This window comes from Cavia porcellus, unplaced genomic scaffold (assembly GCF_034190915.1).
Source record: "Cavia porcellus strain 051 isolate PalLab524CR breed Dunkin Hartley unplaced genomic scaffold, mCavPor4.1 scaffold_20, whole genome shotgun sequence".
Lineage (NCBI taxonomy): Eukaryota > Metazoa > Chordata > Mammalia > Rodentia > Caviidae > Cavia > Cavia porcellus.
This window is the reverse complement of record NW_026947503.1, coordinates 39,756,660-39,776,544: the sequence shown is the minus strand read 5'-3', so window position 1 is coordinate 39,776,544 and position 19,885 is coordinate 39,756,660. Positions and strand designations below refer to the sequence as shown.

Sequence of the window (19,885 nt, the reverse complement as noted above, 5' to 3'; positions counted from 1 at the left end):
TAGATTCAGTTTCAACAAAAGAATCCTGCCTCCCTAATATAATTACAATCATATTGTGAGTTCTAATCAAGACTTAACTACAGATATTTAGTCAACTGATTGTAATTCTACACTCTGCTAAGTGCCTGTCAATTGTAATCACATATTTCACTTATCCATACATAAACTACCAGGATCAAGATACAAGCAGAAGTGGTAACTAGGACTAAGGCAAGAAAACAGTGATGGCATAATCACTTTGATCTATTTGAATACATGCAATTCTCTGCAAACGAACTGACCCTGCTGTAGCCACCAATGCACTGGTATTAAGGTTACATTTTCTATCTTATTAGAGAGACAAAATGAAAGAAGCAATACATTTTAGCAACCAGCACAACTACTAAAGTCAATTTATCTGGCATTTTGATATTAATTAGGATAACGTCTAGGAATAATACATCTGATACATATTTACATAGTGCTCTTTCTAGAGTTCTTAGAAATATTTTGGTTCTCCTGACTTGTAGCAAAATGAGAAAATTAGCTTCAGTTAGGTCATGATAATTTTATAGAAACAAAAAAAAAAAAAGACAATCTCACTTGTACCTTGATTTTTATTCCTGTGTAACTCAATATTTCTCTGAAATGTCACATATAAGAATATAAGAAAGAAATGTTCATCAGTGAAACCACTAGTAGCTATAAAAGAAGACCTCGCCCATTCTTACATATGCAACTTATCTGAAATAAAATTTTTTCTACCAGGAAGCACTTCGAACTTCCCAGAACAGCAAGTTGATTTTGAAATCAAAAGTTGAAGATATATCTGTGAAGAAAATTATATCACTTTGCACTTTATCCTAAGTGGGGCTTTCCTGTATAATATTGCACAATAAAACTTACAAAAAACAATAAAGGAATGTGAGAAAAACTCACCGTAAATCATTGTAAAATTATTTTTCCTTTAAAGGACTCAATTTGTAGGTCCATCAAAATATTACTGATATAAATGCAATTCAAATTTCCATTAGGTAGATATTTATAACTTTTATTTTAAATTTGAATTGATTCAGGATGACAGCATGCTTTTTTTTTTATATATATATATAAGTAGGAAGTTACCAGAAAAATTTCAGAGTCACTCACAGAAATATTAGGCTTGTGGTATAAAAGCATGTTTGCCTGGAGAATCGTTGAGAGTTAAATGCTTTGCTTCAAAAAGTGGAACTCAGTGTGCAAAATTTAAACTCGCATTTTGATTTCTTCGTGATTCCAAAGTTCTTGCTAGACCAGTGAATAGATTCATCATTTACCTTCAGAATGTTCTAACAGACCTCCCTGTTACTGATAGAAGTCTCTGAAAGAGATGCTTATCATTGCTTTCATCTTTATTAAAAATAATTCTAAATTCAGAGGACACTTGTATAGAAATAATTGTAACAAACAGTTTCTAGGATAGTCTTATATAAACTAACTCTGTTAAATTCAGTTGATTAAAGGGAAGTTTCTTTAAAGACATTTAATTGCTGTTGGGAAGAATATTTTTCAACTCTTTCAGTCATAGATTGCTCACTGCAATCAAAATGAACATTCTATTTAGTGTTAGCTGGTCCAACAGATAATGCAGGCCATTAAATGAGAGCAGCTTAACAGCTTTGCTGTCTAATTGAAGAATTGATTTCTGATGCACAAGCTAGGTTTCTCAAACTTTATTTTCTTCTAGATTTCAAACAGTGAAAACACACTTGTTTTTCAGGCACTTTGAAGATTTTTAAGAATAAGAATAGATTTAATAGAAATGAGTTCAATAGTCTTAAACTAATGATGAAACAAAATACATAAATGAGGCCAAAAATCTTCGGTATATTTTTTCCACAATTGATTGAAAAGTTACATAAATAAAAAGTACCCCTGTACCAAAATAAGTAAATAATAAATAAATAAAATATACCTGTGATAGATCTAATACAAGGCCAGGCATGGAGAGTTTAATAAAAGGAGATGACATAATCACTCAATTAAAGGATTTTTAAAATCTTATAAATCAATAGACTAGTTTAAATTTCCATATGTTAGTTATGAAGTATGTAATATGTTAAACAAAATTCTATGGTGCTTTAAAGAAACACTGAGCTCCTGCACTAGACCCTAGCAGATAAGACCAAACTAGAATGGATTCATTTCTGCTTAGTGTGACATAGTTATACTGATCTCTGAGATGGCTCATATTTTAAAAATAAAAAGACCTAGCAGGTTCACCTGACACTTCATGATAAGTCAGCCCCTCTCCTTTAACTATAAAGAAAATAACTTTGAAATGACCATTTCTTTTTGTTTCTTATTTCTACTTTCTCGTACATTTTTTGCCTACAAAACCACTTATTTATTTTATTCAGCTTATCTATTTTATAAACAAGATGTTGTTTACTTCTAAAATGATAAATATCAACAATTAAATATTTAAGTTAAATTTATTATTTTGTCTTTTAAGAAGTATAAAATCACTGGTACTTCCCATGAATTTTCTGCCACATCCTGTTTACCTAACTCAGGATGTACACATTATTGCAGTTAAAATCAAGTCCTTATTTCTGGATAAATTTCCCTTCTCCAATACCATATATATTGGTCCATTTTCTGTTGCTATGACAAAATACCTGGAGTGCTCCTCTTTATTAAATAAATGATTTACTTAGCCCACAGTTTTACAGGTCATGCAACATAGCACTGACATTTACTAGCTCTAGTGAGGGCTTTATGGTTACATCACAACATGGCAGACCACATAATGGTAGGAGAATATATGAGAAGGGAGATCACATAGCAAGAAAAGAAGCCAGATTCAAAAGAAGAGAGGCCTACAGTCTTGCTCCTTGATTACAACTCACTCACAGGAGAACTAACTTTCTGCTTTACCACCATTAAGATCATAGTTACTTCTTTGTAGGCTCTTCCTTTTAAAGTTTCCACTACTTCTTCACATCATCACTCTGTAGACAAACTTCAGCATATGGATCTTTGGAAGATACACACCAAGTACATCCAAGCCATATCAACATACAATTTTCCAACCTGCACATCTAGGTTGTAAAATGTCAACGTAGTATCTAGAAAGAGTCATCAAATTTCTTCAACTGTTAAAGTAGTCCCCAAATCCAGTTTTTCATTTCCTTTCCTCTGAATCCTTATTGATCCCTTGAAGCTTTCAAGATATACAGGGGTTTCCAAAAATACCCTAAGTCTCTTTCACCCTTGTAGTGGTTGATTGATTGTGTCAACTTGAGACGTTTAGAAGCTTAACTGTGTTTAGCAACTGTACACCTACGGTGTGGAAGACCCACCTTAGGGTGGCTCATCACCTGGATGGTACAAAAGGGAAGGAGGAAAGTCAATTCCATTCCATTCTTTGGAAATGCTCCAGTCTTCGCCTTTGGTTTGGACTATGTCTCCTGGATTCCAGTGCAGACTCTTCAGCTTTCTGACATAGATTCTCCAGCTTTCCATCATAGAACTTTCAGCCTTCTGTTGCAGACCTATTGGCCTGCTGGTGTGGACTGCACGGGACAACAGGGTGAACTCCAGACCTTGGATTGAATCTTTCAATATCCAGTGTGCAGACACTATCTGCATGCTTCCTCATTTGACTCTGTGGCTGACCATTGTAAGCCAATATTGTCATTTCTTATACATATGTATATCTCATATTATATGTTTTCTCTAGTGAACCCTAATACAACCTTCTACTATCCTGAATGGAACAGAAAAACAATTAGCATCATTGCATTGCTGTACTTATAAAAGGAGTGAGAAGAGTAATGAAAATAATAGTTCCTGTAAAACATTAGATTTGTCATGAAAATACCCTATTCCTTGAAAGTCTGTTGTATGGTAGTGATGCATTACTATTCACAGTTTTTTAAGGCAGAGTCATAGTGTGTAGTTTAAACTGTCCTTCATCTCACTATGTATCCCAAACTGGGTTTGAACTTGCAGCAATCCTCCGGCTTTATCTCCTAAGTGCTGGGATTACAGGCATACACCACTATCCCCAACTGTATTTATTTTGATAGAGTGGCACATTGGAAGATTTTCATATAAATATACTTTCTCAGTGATATGAGCTATTTTGAGGGGAAGGCCCTCCTTATTTATCCTTTTCTGGTTATCATGTCTTCTGAGAAAACATAGTTGGTTTTCATTGGTAAAATTAAACTAAAAGCTACCTTTACAATATGTAAATGACATTTTTTGTTAAGTAAGCAAAATCTTGACATATTGACTACTTAATAGTCCCAAACTTCTTAATGGTAGGAAATATTTTTTGAATCTTGCTTCAACCTGTTGGCTATTAGGTCACTGCCCAATGCCAAAGAAAAAGTAAGCTACTTTTGATAATGATGGAATATAAAGTATAATTAATTTTAAATAGCATTTAATCATAGCTGTTTATTTCAATCTAAGGAGAAAGTAAATTAAAGAGATAATAAATATTTTGTTTAATGCTACATATTCCATTTCTGTCAGTTATGGCAAAAACAGGATACATGATCTATATGCTTCCTTCACTTTTATTGCAAACTTATTCAATATGTCCCTCCTTCATGGAATACATACTTGGGATAGCTAATAGACTATTGTTCTCAATAATTCAATGATTCATATAGATTTCAAGCAGAATGCAATACTGTTATTTGTTTTGATAATCTAAATGCTATAATTATTGATCATTATATAGACAATATAACATATAACAACAGGAAAGACAAAATCATTCATGCAAAATATTATAAAGGATGTAAGAAAGAACAAAATGATGCTAAAAATATCTTATTTTGATAGTGCTCTTTTTCTATTTATCAGATGCTTCTTTGATTTATTATTCTGAGTTTTTGATCCATTTTTTCTTTCCAATATTTAATGACTTCCCACTATATGATATGGTCTATTTCAGCCATATCATTGATATTGCCCACAAAATAAATACACAAATACCAAGCACTGTTCTCAGAAATAGTTCAGAACTATTCATTTTCATTGAGATACCTTTTAAGAAAGGTAATTTAACTACTTTAGTGTAGGATTTCAGGAGGACTTATAGTGCAAAGATGGTGCCAGCTATGACATTTACAATTCCTGTGGCTTTGTTTAAAAAAAAAAAAAAAAAAAAAAAAAAAAACTCTTATCTTTGCTGAGATCCACGTCTTTATTTGTAAACTGAGGAAGTTTCAATATGTGAATTTAGGAGCCTCTTTAAATTTTATTTAATTATTTTGATAAACAATAAATCAAAAACATTTACAAATCTAAAACAGACCTTCTGATAAAGACTACCCTTAGTGTAAAGTTCTTTTTACACAATGTCCCAGCATTAATTATAACATGAAAAGTTCTGCAATTGTCCTTTGAAAAGTGAAATTGATAGAAACCAGGGTAAGAAAGATAAATGATGAAGTCACTGAGTGACATTCTATTTTTTCACTACTTCAATCAAAAACATACTTTAGAGAGTCTTGGTAGTCATTTTACTTTAGTACTTTAATGTCAAGCATCAATTATTTTTTTAATTTGGCAGATTTAGTCTTAAAAATTGCCAATTTTCAGCTGAAAATTATGCATGATAAATATACATCTGAATGTTCTGCATATCACATTAGTAATTAAATGTTTAAACTGGTTTGATAATGAAATTCACTATGAGAAAATTTAAAAGGTGATATGATTTAAAATATGATAATGAAATTTAACATTTTTTTCAGGTTTGGGTCTGAACTCCTTTCTAACATATGCAAAAGAAAAAATGTAAATTATGTCTGGGAATAACAGTGATTTTACTTATTTTCGTATTAATATGAAAAAAATTAATAGTGCATTTTAAAACTTTGAATACTCAATTTATCATGTTAATAATGTCAAATATGTACATATATATATAGAGAGATATAGATAGATATAGATATAGATATAGATATAGATATAGATATAGATATAGATATAGATATATAATTTAACATGGTTGGTTCCTGAATACATTGAATTACTGATGAAATTATTGCTGGCTTTTGTAAGTCTTTTGCAGTTAATGGACAGCTAATGTTTTTCTACCTTGAATCAATAGAAATACTTTTAATTTAAAAAGTTCATGATGGGCAAATCCTTGTACTTGCACAATTTTTGCCTTCCTTTGCATAAAATCCACATGTAATTAAAATCTCTTGATAATGTTATAATGTTATTTATGACTATCATTATTGGGTCTTTTTGGAGAAATGCTTGCCTTTGTAGTTTGTAATAAAAAAGACTTGTATACTTCTAAAATTTTTTTTTATTTTTTGTTGTACTTTGAAATAATTCTCTTGCTCCTAAATTATAGGTTGTTAGGTTATTTTACTACTGAAATGCTTCCATAATCCCATTTCTGAAAATAGTTCTAAAAATCTTAAATTTAAACAAAATAGGTTACTAGTATATTTTATGAGATGCAATTATGAAACAGACTCAGAATGAGAAATTGAAAGTCTCCTTTGACATGACAAAGTTTATAAACAATATATGAATTTTATTTTATGAATTTTTGACACTTGTTTGGCTTCTAAAATCATCTCTCTTTTAGTGTTGGTCATGTTCACTATAGTGATTTGTTTCCCAGTTTACATATTTAAATAAAATTTAGTTTTATAGCCATTTCTTAGTGCCTCCTTGTTAAAAATGAGAGTTAGTAGATTGCATGGCTACATAAATTATTGGCAGTTTATTGAAACCAGAGCTAAAACTAGAACAAGCATTTTTACTATAGAGTAGGTTCCAGCCAGAAGGTCCTTAGAAAATCAGAGTCCATTGTCATCCTATTTGTAGTAACGTTAACAATTAATTATTGTCAGTTTATTCAGTTCTATGCATCACTATAATCTTGACCCATTTTCCCAAAATAAGAGGTTATAATCAAACTCAATGAATTCAGAATTTGGGTTTTGTGAAAATATTTTGTCTTCTAACACATGCAGTCATATTTCTTGCTTCTTTTAATGGCGATGCTTGTGATGTCAGTTTGCATTATAATTTGTAGCTATTTTTTTAATAGCTTTTAAAGCATTTTTTCTTCACCTATTCAATTCTGACTATACAGAAAGACATTCATCAGAGGAAAATTTCTAAATTTAGAATATTTTCTTCAAATGCGTCTTACTTTTAAGGGTAATACCTGCATAATATGATTTGACACAAAAAACCCACATGTAAAAATTATAGTAATCAAAGACCTCTGTTAGATCCCAGTGTTTGGTAGGCATCAGTATGAGAAATACACTTGAGTAGTAAATTATAGGGGAGTAGAATTTCTATCTTTCTTTAGCACTCAGTTAAAATAAATATCTAACTGAAGAAAATTCTTGGCAAATTGAAGATTATGAACTTTCTTAAAATCCACCTCCTAATGCCTTTTGACTTTACTGTGAAGTTGTTTGAACCAACTCAATAAATTAATCAGCACCGACTAAATAATCGCAACCATCAAAATACAGGAAAAGTTGACTAAAGAGTTACAGCATGTGCATAGGCAGTAGGATATAATTAGTAAGGTGTGTTTTAAATATTCCAGGGAAAGGATTGTTCAATAATCTCAGAAATTTTAAAACATTGTTTGGCATGGTTGTAGCACAGGTTTTGTTTTCTCATGGTCTAAAATATTTACAATCATTTGTGGAATACAATAAGACCTGAAGAAAGGGTTATGTCTCAAAATAGTCTTTCAACAGATAAACACCACCACCAATAAAAAAAAAATCAAAGTTTAAGGCTTGAAAGCAATTAAATGTTTCAGGAAAGAATTATCTACAAATCAGTCCAACAGCAATTCAAAGAATCACAGGGTTTTAAATCTGGAAGACACCTTAGAGATCAAGTCTAATTCTCTCATTTCACAGATGAGTAAATTAGGTGCAGATTGTCTAAGAGATGTTTTAACAGCAGAGTTGCTTAAGGGATAAATGAAATAGTAAATTTTCACCATGTTCTTCATTACTTTAGGATGACTTAATCCAGAAAAAAGCCAAGTTTGGGTACTGGACACAATGGCTTATCAAAAAAGAAATCTAAGTTATTTGGAGTAAAACTACATGTACTATCTTTGTAAGAACAAAGAAGTACACTTAAATTAAGTTGGACTTCTCATACAAACCTTATCAGTTTCATTTAAAAATTCTATTTTTCTATTTTTGATTCATGTATGTAAAGGCTCAGCAATAACTCATTAACAAATGAATATACTTTTATCATAGACCTAAACAGGGTTTCCACACTGACCTACTTGGGCTACATTCTCAGGCTTTTTCCTTTTTATTGGTAATATTTCCCTTTAATTGGTAATCTCTAAACTGCTAATTTGCTCAGATTTGGTTTGAATTTGTAATCTTGCTTCCTCAGTCTTCACAGTGCTAAGATTAGAAGTATGGGCTACCATGTCTAGCTTCTACAGTGTTTAATTAGTGTATGTTTAGTAACCCAAAATGGAAGAATTTTGGAAGCAGTTACTGAGTTTTGTTGTATTTTGCATTTTCATGATCTATGATAGTCTTTGAAATATACAAAAGTATTACATTTTAAAAAATAAAGCAGGAAAGAATTCCAAGAAAATGTGGATGGCTTCTAGTTGTAGTCAGCTGTTATGGTTCATGTCTGGATGTCCCCTGAAAGCCTCATGTGGTAATGAGAGTCGTGATCCTTTCAACGGTGGCTGAAACCAGAGTTTGTAGTTGGTTCATTGTCTAGTGCTGAGTGTAGCACTCAGACCACTGAGTGCTACATCCACCCCAGGGCAGGGGGTATGCACACAAAATAAGGAAAAGAAAGAAGTTTGCCCCCTCACTTTTTGCCCCTTTGCTCTTGTAGCTTTTGCTATTTTTTGCTGCCATGAACTGTTGCTCCTCTATCATGCCACACTGCCTTGGAGGCAGCTGATTACTGACTGAAACCTCCACAAACTATGAGCTAAATAAAACTTTCCCTTTACATTTGGTCATTGGGTATTTTGTCTTAGCAACTAGGAAAAAAGTAACTAATACACCAGCTCCAGAATTTTATATGCTATGAATCACATAAATATTATGATCCTAAAATTTATCTTGTATAAGATTGATAATGCTGTTTATAAAGGGATAGGTCTAGGGCCAATAGAAAACTATTGAGAGGAAGTTTTTTTTAGCTCCTGGCAAGAATATACATTCTAATATTTAAATCTTTCCCAGTGTTGCCTGCTTTCAGAAATAGAATTCTTGAACAAAGGAAAGTATCAATGATAGACTTAAAAAGTACTTGGTGGAGAAATTGAACATAAAAAAAAAATGAAGCCCTAGAATAATGGTAAAGTAAAAGTCCTCTCCAATTTGTTATTGTACTTGATAATAATGGCAATCTTTCCTCTATGGACTTACTGTGGTATTGCAAGCTATTACAAGCTATTGCAAGTGATGACATTTCTAGCTTGATATGGTAGAGGATATGCTAACCCAAAATTTAATTTGGGGACTAGGAAAACTACAGAAAAAGAAACATCTCTATGATCTTTTGTCATCTCTTGTCTTTTGAAAACCTTTATGTGGCAGGCTCTATTCTATACTCTGAAAGAATGAATGTGGTACAGATAGGCTAAAAGGAATCTGAATAAACAGCCCAGATAAATTTACCCTCTTGTATTCCATCAGTTGTAGCTTCTTTTTTTCCAACCATATTTTTGATAGCCATCCTTTGTTAACCAAATCAAAGTATAAAAACATAATTTTTTTTCCTGATCATCAGGTCTATCTTTATCTTGTGAAGCTGCTGAGTTTTATAAATGCTTAGTTAAATAACATTTCTATGCCTTTTTTGCTGTTTTGATTTTTATTTTTGAATCTGTTTTAAACCATAAGGATGTCAATCATGAAGCTTGCAATGAGGAATGGATAATATTTTTTCTCTCCTATGATACTAAACATAAAACAGGTGTGGCCTGGACTTTCGTATTGCCTCCAAGAGGTAGTGACTTCACGTTTTTGTGTAAATCATACTCAATTGCTATGTGATAACATGAACAGCACCTTTTCTACTTGTCCTCTAGATTTAATGTAAGAATGGTAAATTTCAACAAATGTAGGCAGCAATAGTACCGAAAGCAACAAAGTGGTATGATTAAAAAGAATTTCAATGGTGTTTTCTCATTTGTCCCCTACCAGGACGTAAGTTATGTGAAATCTACTACAGTCCATACTCTACACATGAAGGTTTAAAAATAGTTTGGAAATATATCATTATATTGATGAACTTTGGCATGTTACCAGAGCATAAAATCTCACACTTATCTTTCATCACTCACTATTTTACTCTTTGATAGATTCTCTATCTCCAGCTATATTGGAGTAAGACTGTTCCATTGTTTTTCTAATTGATAAGCATTTGCCACAGCAATGGATATGACAAATAACTTTTAACCTTAACTTTGTTTAAAGTAAGTGGTATTGCTGGTTTCCCACTTCCCAAGATCTGTGGGCAGCTGGAGCAGATCTGCTTCAGGCTTAGGTAAGGTAAGCTTTCTTCTTTGCTTTGCAATGGGCTTCATTCTGCTCTTCATGTTCCCTCATCTTCCAAAGTCCAGGGACTACTGAAACATGCTTTTTTCTTGGGAAATGCAAATACCTCTTTGTATCTCTATAAGCCATGGGTCAGAGTGAGCAATGTTGTTTTATTGACCTACATTCAGTTAAGGTGAGTGATGACATGCTCAAACTTATAACAGTGGGGAAGAAAATCATATTGCTATGTATCAGTACATTAGCATCACAATTGGGACCAGATAAGACTACAAGAGTGTTATTCAGTGTATGTTGAATTAATTCAACCAATGAACATTTTCAGTCTCTATGAAGGTATAATTTTAAGTTAGTATTTTCAGCAACTCAACTTGACTGTATAGCTTTTCTGGTTTGAAGATTTCAATATCTAAAAAATTCATTATTGTGTTGGTTGAAATTGAATAGACTCAATGATCTTCTCATTAGTCCTGTATTTACCCTGAAAAACAAGTGTACGTTGCCTTAGTTAAGACAGTCTTTTCAAATGATTGAAATAATTTTCCATTCTAAATATTCCCAATGGATTAGCAGTTTTCTCCCTTAAGTTCATTGTTCCATGACCCTAGAAACAAATGAGTTTGTTAATATATAGATTTCAGATAGTCTTCATATCACTCATAAATGTGGAAATTGACTTCCCATTTCTAGTGATTTTACACAATCGATATTTCAATTTCTAGTTATTTTTAGTAGTGACACATAAGAATGAAAAAAATAAAACATGTTTATTTATTTATTAGGCAGTGGTGAAGATTCAACATAAGGCTTTTGTTTATGCTAGGTAAGTACTCTATCACTGAGCTAATCCCTGTCCTATTACATTCTTTGATTTATTTCTTTTCTATATCCTTAAGATTCTTTTAAATATTAAGGCTAGTTTTTTGCTTTCATTTAATATTATGTTGAGAATAATTATATATTCCAGGAAAAATAGAATCATTTTGATGTATTTTGATCCCTTAGACATTTATATTCTATACATATAATTTCTTTTATTTTTCTCTTCCATCCTTTGGTTTTCTATTATATGAAAAGCATTTTTATTTATTTCTCTCTTTTCTTTTTCTTCATGGCATATACATGACAACATATAAATTTATATCTTTATGACTCATTTAAATTATTAATTTAAGAAAACCCGTTTTAAATAAACCAAGAACTTTAATCTGTTAGAAATGATACATTTCTTCATATTTTACAATTATTATGTAGCCTTTTTCTCTGTTTGTATTTACCTTTCAAGTAATGTATTCTTCCTCCTTCACTTCCACCCTTTCCTTCAGGCTTTCAAATTGAAATATGAGATTATGCTAAAACTTAGTTATTTCACAGTTCAATTAAAATGTCTCTTTAGCCTTGGTTCTGTATATATATATATATATATATATATATATATATATATATGCTAAGCAGACATTCCTTTTTTGTATTCACCAGAAATTCTGTAGTAAAAGTAATTCTCACTTTTGGGCATATGTTAGAGTTTTCTGAAAATTTCAGGAAGAATAATAGAATAATTTATTAATTTCAAACTTTCGTTGATAAGATTACACTCACATGTACACTTTAATACATATTAAATTCAGTAAATTTTACAATATTCTGGTTAATATTGAGTAATGCATAATATTTTTCATACCATTTCTTTCAAAATTTAATTATTCATGTAGGGCAAACGTACTGTTTGAAGAATTAAATATCATTTTTTTGTGTGAATACAGTATAAGACTAAAACATAAAGTAATGTAAGATACTGAGTTAAAGGAATGCACACCTGTCCTGCAGTGTCCAGGATGTCCAAATATGCTGGCTCATTGTCAATCCTCACCTGAGTCTTATATGCATCTTCTGAAAAACACAAGATGAAGTTTATATTCAGCAAAAAAGGTGGGATTAATTTTTAGATTCATCACAATACTGGATTTCTAAATAAATTACACAGTTTATCGCATGCATTATTCCAATAAAGCAAACAGATTAAGAAGAATATAACTCAGGGAAATAAAGGAAAACTAAATTCTGCTTATAGTGAAATCAGGTAAGGTTTTCTTTCATCAGAAGAATTTCATATCTCAGAAGCCCCAGGAATATCATCTTAAGAAAAAAATTCATGAGAAAATTTATCAGTTGTTTTGCACCCATTTACCACACAAATCACATCCTAACATGGTATTGGTAAAAGATTTAAAACTTTCCCTAAAATACCAGGAATATGACCAGAAAAAAAATAGAATACAATCAAATTGGATTCACAAACAGCAATTTTATACATAAAAATTCTAAAGATTACACATTCACATACACATACACATACACATACACATATACACAGAGTGAATGACTTCAACTAAGTTGAAGGGTACAAATTTCGTAAAAGGAAAAAATATATATATATTACTGTAGGTTACCAGTAAGTAAGCTAAAAGGAAAACCACTGAATCAACTTTATTTGCAACAGCATCAAATATCGAATACTTAGGAATAAATTTAAAGGTGTGAAGTATATATTAAAAACTATACAATGATGCAGAGTAATGAGAGAACACAAAATAAAAGGATACTCTATATTAATGGGTTTGAAGATTTAATACTGCTAAGATGTTAATATCATGCTATGTAATCCACAAATGAAATTCCAATCCTATAAATACTTCAATTACTTTTTTGCAACATTTAAAATATTCATAAAAGACATTATATGGAACCCTAGAAAACAAAGTGTCCAAAAGTGGTTTTTTAAAAGTAATAAACTTTGAAGTATCCAGCTTACTAATATCAAAACTTATTTTAAAGCTCCAGTAATCAAAAGAATGTGGTAGTTTGACACAGAGAGAAATACAGACCAATCATATAGAATAGGGAGCCTAGAAATAAGCCACAGAATGTACAGACAAATAATTCCACAACCAGTATCAAATGAAACTGAGAAAAAATGTATATCTAAACTCAAAATAATGATTTTGAGCTCATACTATACAGATGTAAAGTAACTCAAAATAAATCAAAGACCTAAACATGATGGTGAGAGCTATAAAACTCTTGGGAAAAAACATACATAAAAGCCTCACGACATTGGATATAGCAACAGTTTCTTTCATATGACTACAAAAGCCCAGGTAATACAACTAAAAACAGATAAAAATAAACTAAAATTTCTATTCAAAATAAATTTCGTATGAATAGAGTCACAAAATATATGATAAGTTGTGTCTGAATTCTTTCACTTTGTATGTAAAAGATGCCACAGTCAGTTGGGTATGGTGACCAATTCCTGTAATTCCAGCTAAAACCTTTTTTGAAAGGTTAAGGAATTTTAATATTTTGTTAACTTGAGGCCAGCCTGGGTAATTTACATTAGATAATGTCTCTGAAAAGAAAATGAAGGAAGGAAGGATACCAGACATGAAGCAAAGAAGTAAGGAAGGAAGGTAGGAAAGGAGGGAAAGAATATAACAATTATAATTATAACAATATAACAATTATAATTTGGAATTGCACCATACATAAGGAATTATTTCCTTTTTATTGCTGAATAGTATCCAGTTATGTGTGTATCATCTTTTGTGTCTTCAATCATTTACATATATTTGGGTTGCTTCCATGTTTTAACTCTTGTGATAACAACAGAAATGGGCATTCATATATAAGTACGGTTTTCAAAAATAATTACTGTGTATGTATATTGCAGTGGAATTGGTGATTCCCGTATTATTCCATGTGTAAATTTTTTGGAAACTTGCCAAACATTTTTCTGTATACATTTACATTCCTACCAGGAAAATGAGGATACTTATTTCTCAACATTTTTGCCAACACTTGCTTATTTTGTTTTTATCATAGACATGCTACTAGGCATGAGTGACATTTCATTGATTTCTATTTGTATTTCCCTAAGGGATAATGGGATCAAGCATTTTCATATTACTGTCAGCTGTAACAGAGAATGGGAGGAACCACCTTGGGCTTCTTAAGAGTCTAAGGATAGTCATCTAGATGTGGGTGTGTATCTTTCCGTGTTCCTTGGCAATGGGGCTGGTGGCAGGCATACATAAATAGAACTGAGCCCATGGAGAAGCTCAGCTGTTTTCTGGGTTTGGAGCTGGTACCAAGGTGAGTGATCTTGAAACCTGGACATAGGCCTGGAACCTTAAGTGTTACACTTTTGATATTGGCCTCCACTGATGCTTCAAAACTTCATTTACAATTCTCCCTCAAAACCATCTACAAATTGGTGTCAAACTGCCATTGCTGTGGGTAAATACTAAGAGGGAACCCCCCTATTGTGGCATTTTACCTATACCACCCTTCTGATTCAAAATCTTTTCTCCCCTCCTCTTTTCCTCTCTTTTCTTTTTCTATCTTTTTTTTAAGATATGAACATCTACAACTATAACATGATCTGCTGCATATTAAAATTTTGGAATGTTATATTTTACTTTCTTTCCTCTTTACTTGTTTCTAATTGGCCTCCTGATTTCTACTTTGATACACTGGCTGTGTGAAAAGCATCCTTTAATTTCCACATATTTGTAAATCTTTCAGTATTCTATCTTCTATTGATTTCTGGTTTCATTCTACTAGACAGGAAAAGACAATTTTATGTGACATCAATCTTACTAGGTGCTTATACTTGGGAACTCAAGAAATGTTTCCTAAAGAAGTAATATCTAATTTGGGTAGCAGTTACAGAAGCAAAACAGGGATGGGAAAAGAAAATTAAAGCCATAAAAGAAATAGAGATATCCAATAAATGTTAGAATTCTATTCCACATCTTTAGCCATCAAGAAAATGCAAATCAAACTACATTTAGATTACACCTCACCCAAGTTAGAATTGCTATGATTAGGAATACAAACAACAATAAATGTTGACAAAGATGCGAAAAAATGAACACTCTACCTTGTTCATGGGAATGTAAATTAATACAGCCACTCTGGTGATCAATGTGGAAGTGTCTCAAAAATCTAACAAATGGAGCTACATTTGATTCATCCCTTTCCAGTCTTCAGTATATACCCAGATATTAAAGCCAGTATATTATCAAAATACCTGTATAACATGTTTATTGTAGTGTAATTCACAGAGTTAAGCTATAGAATCAGCCTTGATACCCATCAATGGATGAACAAATAAAACATATATATATATACATATATATATATATATGTATATATGTATATACATATATACATATATATATATGTATATCTACACACGATGGAGTATTATTATGTAATTAAGATAAATAAAATAATTTCATTTGTAGGAAAATAGATGAATCTCTAGATTATCATGTGAAACAAAATAAGTCAGACTCATAAACACACATATAACATGTTTTCTTTTATACATGGAATGAGAGAGAGAGAACATGAATGGAGGGAAAAAGAAAGGGAATAAGTGAAGAGTAGAAAAAGGTAAGGAAGGCAATGAAAAGGTACACACTTTCAAAGTATATTATATGCATGTAGGAATATGCCAAGATGAAATATACATTAATAAAAAGAAACCCGTAGTAAAGAAATGGAAATGCTAATTGCTCTGAGAAAGAAGTATAGTCAATAAAAAATTTAAATGGCTTTAGTGTGATTGAATACAAGACTTTAGAAAAAAGATGTTGATTCAGTTTTGAAGCTAAGCCAGAATTTTTGAATGCATTAAAAAGAAGCAAGATTTGAGTGAGATATGTGAAGTCACACACTCGCTGGGTTGAATCTCTGGCTCCACAACTTATAGCTATCTGAATTTACTAAAATCACTTCTCTCTAAAAATGTAGATTTTTATTTGAAAGATTACTATATATATATATATATATATATATATATATGTTTAATAAATGGCATTGTTCAGATAATTCATTGAGATAATGTGTGGAAGTCATGCAACAGAAGGCTGTATGTGATATTTCAAAAAGTTTAAATATGGCCACTGTTACTATGAGATTAAAACTCTTTTAGAATGTTATCATCAAAAGTGCATGTCTGCAATTTATTTTGGCCTCCATGTTGTGAGTGATTTCTAAGGTGCAGACTAGTGCCATGGAAAAGTTAAGTAGATACTAAAACATTGAGAACAAATAGAGCTTGTGGCTAAGCTGGTGGCATTTGAGTCAAAGCAAATTTAAGACTCACAAACTTTCTGAAGGAAGAAACTATAGTATTTAATGATTGTATATATGTGGGGGGAAAAAGATTTAAGAAAGGACGGGAGAAGCTTTCATTTATCTAGCATCTCCAGATGGACATTTCTTGAAACCAAGAAGACAAAACTCTGTCTGTCTGTTCAAAGTGGTAAGCACTGAATTTTCCATATGTGTGGATCACGTTAGTGGTGACAGTGATTAAGCAGTTATCTGGATCTGATGCTCTAGGGAAGGTTTAGAAAGGCTGTCACTACTTTTATGGATGTTCAGCATCTATGGAAAATACATTCATAATTTCATTCCAAACCCAGTCTACATATTTCAGGTTGCTTAAATATATTCACTGTGTCTTTATCATTTATCAAATGTGTCTGGATTTTGTCAGTCTGGAGCTCACAGCTCCCAAAGTTTGGCTGCAATATGTATTGCTTTATTATTTTTATTATAATAAAAAATTTCTGACCACTACTAAAAGCTTTTGGAAGAACTTAGGCTATCAAACCAATGAATAATTATTCACACCAATGATTTCAAGCTCAAATAGGCAAATGAATCATTTTAAGAATGTCTTGATTTAAAAGATGGTAATAACCAACCTTAGGAGGTACTTTTTCAAAACATGTTGTTAAGCACCTCCAACAAATCAGGCATTTGCTAGCTGATGAAGATAGGAAGGTACACACACAGCCAGTCCGACTATTTTTTTTTTTTTTCTATCTCACTACGCATCGAGTACTTACTGATCTGCCTTTCATAAAGTAGAAATCATATAGAATTACATGATTTTTTTGCATGATGCATAAGATTGCTTTTTAAATTTCATAGGAAAGTAAAAAGAGCTACTCTAAAAACAGGTCTGTGACCTGAAGATCACAAAACATTCTTTCAAATTTCATGTTTGTTTATTAAAACTCAGAAATCCAAAGAAGAGCCTGCTGAGGCCAGGGGCATGCTGAGTAATCAAGGCTACAGCTCTCTGTGTGATTCTCTGAGGCTCAGATAAACCCAGCACCTGAAACATATTAAATAAAAGCTGCTCTTGAGATCAGAAAGCCCCTTCAAAGAGATTTGATATGAATTGGCTGGAAACTAAAATCAGTCTTCTATACAGGTGGGGTTTTTTTTTGCCCCTATCTTTTAAAAAGTGTCCATCAGAGTATACATTCCGGTGTGGGAAAGTAGGTCACCTGCCTGGCCTCCATAGAAACTAATCCCTTTCGTTTCCTCTCCATGAACAATCTTTCTTTCAGTTTCCATTCATCCCCTCCCTTTGAGGCCACCCATGCAGAAATGTACTGTCCGAAATATTCTGTTGAATGCATATAAACACATCCATGAATTTCAATCATCAGCCTATAGACACAACCCTGAAGTTAGCTCATTTATCTTGCCAAATGTACACAAAGCTTTATCAGGCAGAAAGGGTAGCAGCTGTCTGCTGTATTCTTTACACAGAAAAGCAAAATGAAGCTGTATTCTTAGAGGCATCTACTACCTTAAAATTCATTTCAAAATACTGAAGTTTAATCTGAGACTGTTCTTTCTCTTAGGAGTATCTTCCTCACTCCTTTTCTTTAACAGTTTTGTGAAAAGAAAACTGTAAAAGCCTGTGTTAAAGCTCTTAATCCACCACTAAGTGTGTGTTTCTCTTTGCCAGTCACTTAACCTCATTTGCAAATTGGAGATAATGTTGCAAACCAATCAATATATGAGATCCATAAAAATCAATAAAATACCATCTATAATGGTCTTTAAAGGAAAAAAAAAGTACAATTTTCAAACTCAATACATATTTTTTGTGAATTCTTTGGTATTGCATTGTTATCCAAATTATATTAAAAGTAAACTATTTATGTTATTTATATTTACTCATGGGTAAATATATTTTTATGATCAATAAGTCATACAGGATTTGGCAAGTTTTCTTAATAATCATTAAATACATAAAGTTTTTGATTAACATAAAAGCATAAGACATTTTGGATAATTTCTTCTAAGTAATACATGCAATTTCTTTCTAGTACGAGCATACATGTATGTTTCAAAACAGTTGTAAGTATGAAATCAGGAACATAAAAATAAATAATTGAAGAAAAATTTAAAAAGTTATTATTGAATTTTATCTTGATGATTTTTTGAAAAATATAACTAAATGTTACTTACACAATTTACCTTCAAATTTGAAATGTATAGTTCATAAGTTTGAGAAGTTATTCTTTTAACATTGAGTTAGTATTCATCTCCAAGTTATGACACAATTTTAAAAAGCAAAACATAATGCAAAGGCTCAAAAAGTAACTGTAAACCTTTCTACAGGCAGCTGAGTTAGATAAAAATATTGGAGGCAGTCAGACAGGGCTAAGCTCTCAAAGGAGCCAGTGCAGAAGACCAGATTGCTTGTAACCTTGGAGGAGACAGACACCTCCTTTTCTAGGCCAGACCTCAGGACAGAAGATCAAACAAATAGGCCACATCCTAAGGATTGATATTCTAAATAGTTCTTTGTCACCCTGAGGAAGTCAGGTGTCACCATCCCCACTCCCTACAGGAAGAGTCACTGTTCTGCATGTATGCCCTCTTGCTGTGTGACTTGCTACCATATTGATCCCCAATTTAATCAATTTTACCTGAGCAATTAATGTTATTGGTTCACCATAGTTTTGTCCCACCTCATGCCTACCTTGCGAGTTCTCAGTTTTGGCATTATTTTTTCTGGTAACAGCTATTTAACTCATGATCTCAGCACCTTACACTTACTAGGCAAGCACTTGCACCACTGAGCTAAATCCCAGGCCCCAGATTTCTCATTTTGGGCCCACTTCACTTTGTAGTTTTGCTCTATAAAATCCCTAGAAAAGAAAACATCCTTGGCAACCCAGTCAGGATGTCTTCTGTCTCTCTCTCAGCCTGAAACTTTCTTTCTCTCAATAAATATATTCTGCTATTAACAGATGTTATTCCTAAAATTCATTTTTTATTTTAAAGACACAAATTCATATCAGACATATAATAGGTTGGGAATTTCTTTCCTCTGTTATCAAGAGGATCAACTACATAAATCATCTCAAGTGTGCATTTGTGTGTGTGCACATGTGCTTGTGTATGTACAGCCAAGGAACCTACAGCATATTAAATGTTTTTCTCCAATAATAACTGAA

At 31.9% G+C, this 19,885-nt stretch overlaps 1 protein-coding gene across 1 annotated transcript in view; it reads right to left on the bottom strand.

Moving 5' to 3' along the window:
* Rit2 (Ras like without CAAX 2) overlaps positions 1–19,885 on the bottom strand; it is a 354,349-nt gene that overhangs the window by 204,238 nt on the left and 130,226 nt on the right. Inside the window, exon 3 of the mRNA XM_023566849.2 lies at positions 12,358–12,431. Within this exon, the coding sequence (XP_023422617.1) occupies positions 12,358–12,431 (74 nt within the window). The remainder of the gene's footprint in view (positions 1–12,357; positions 12,432–19,885) is intronic.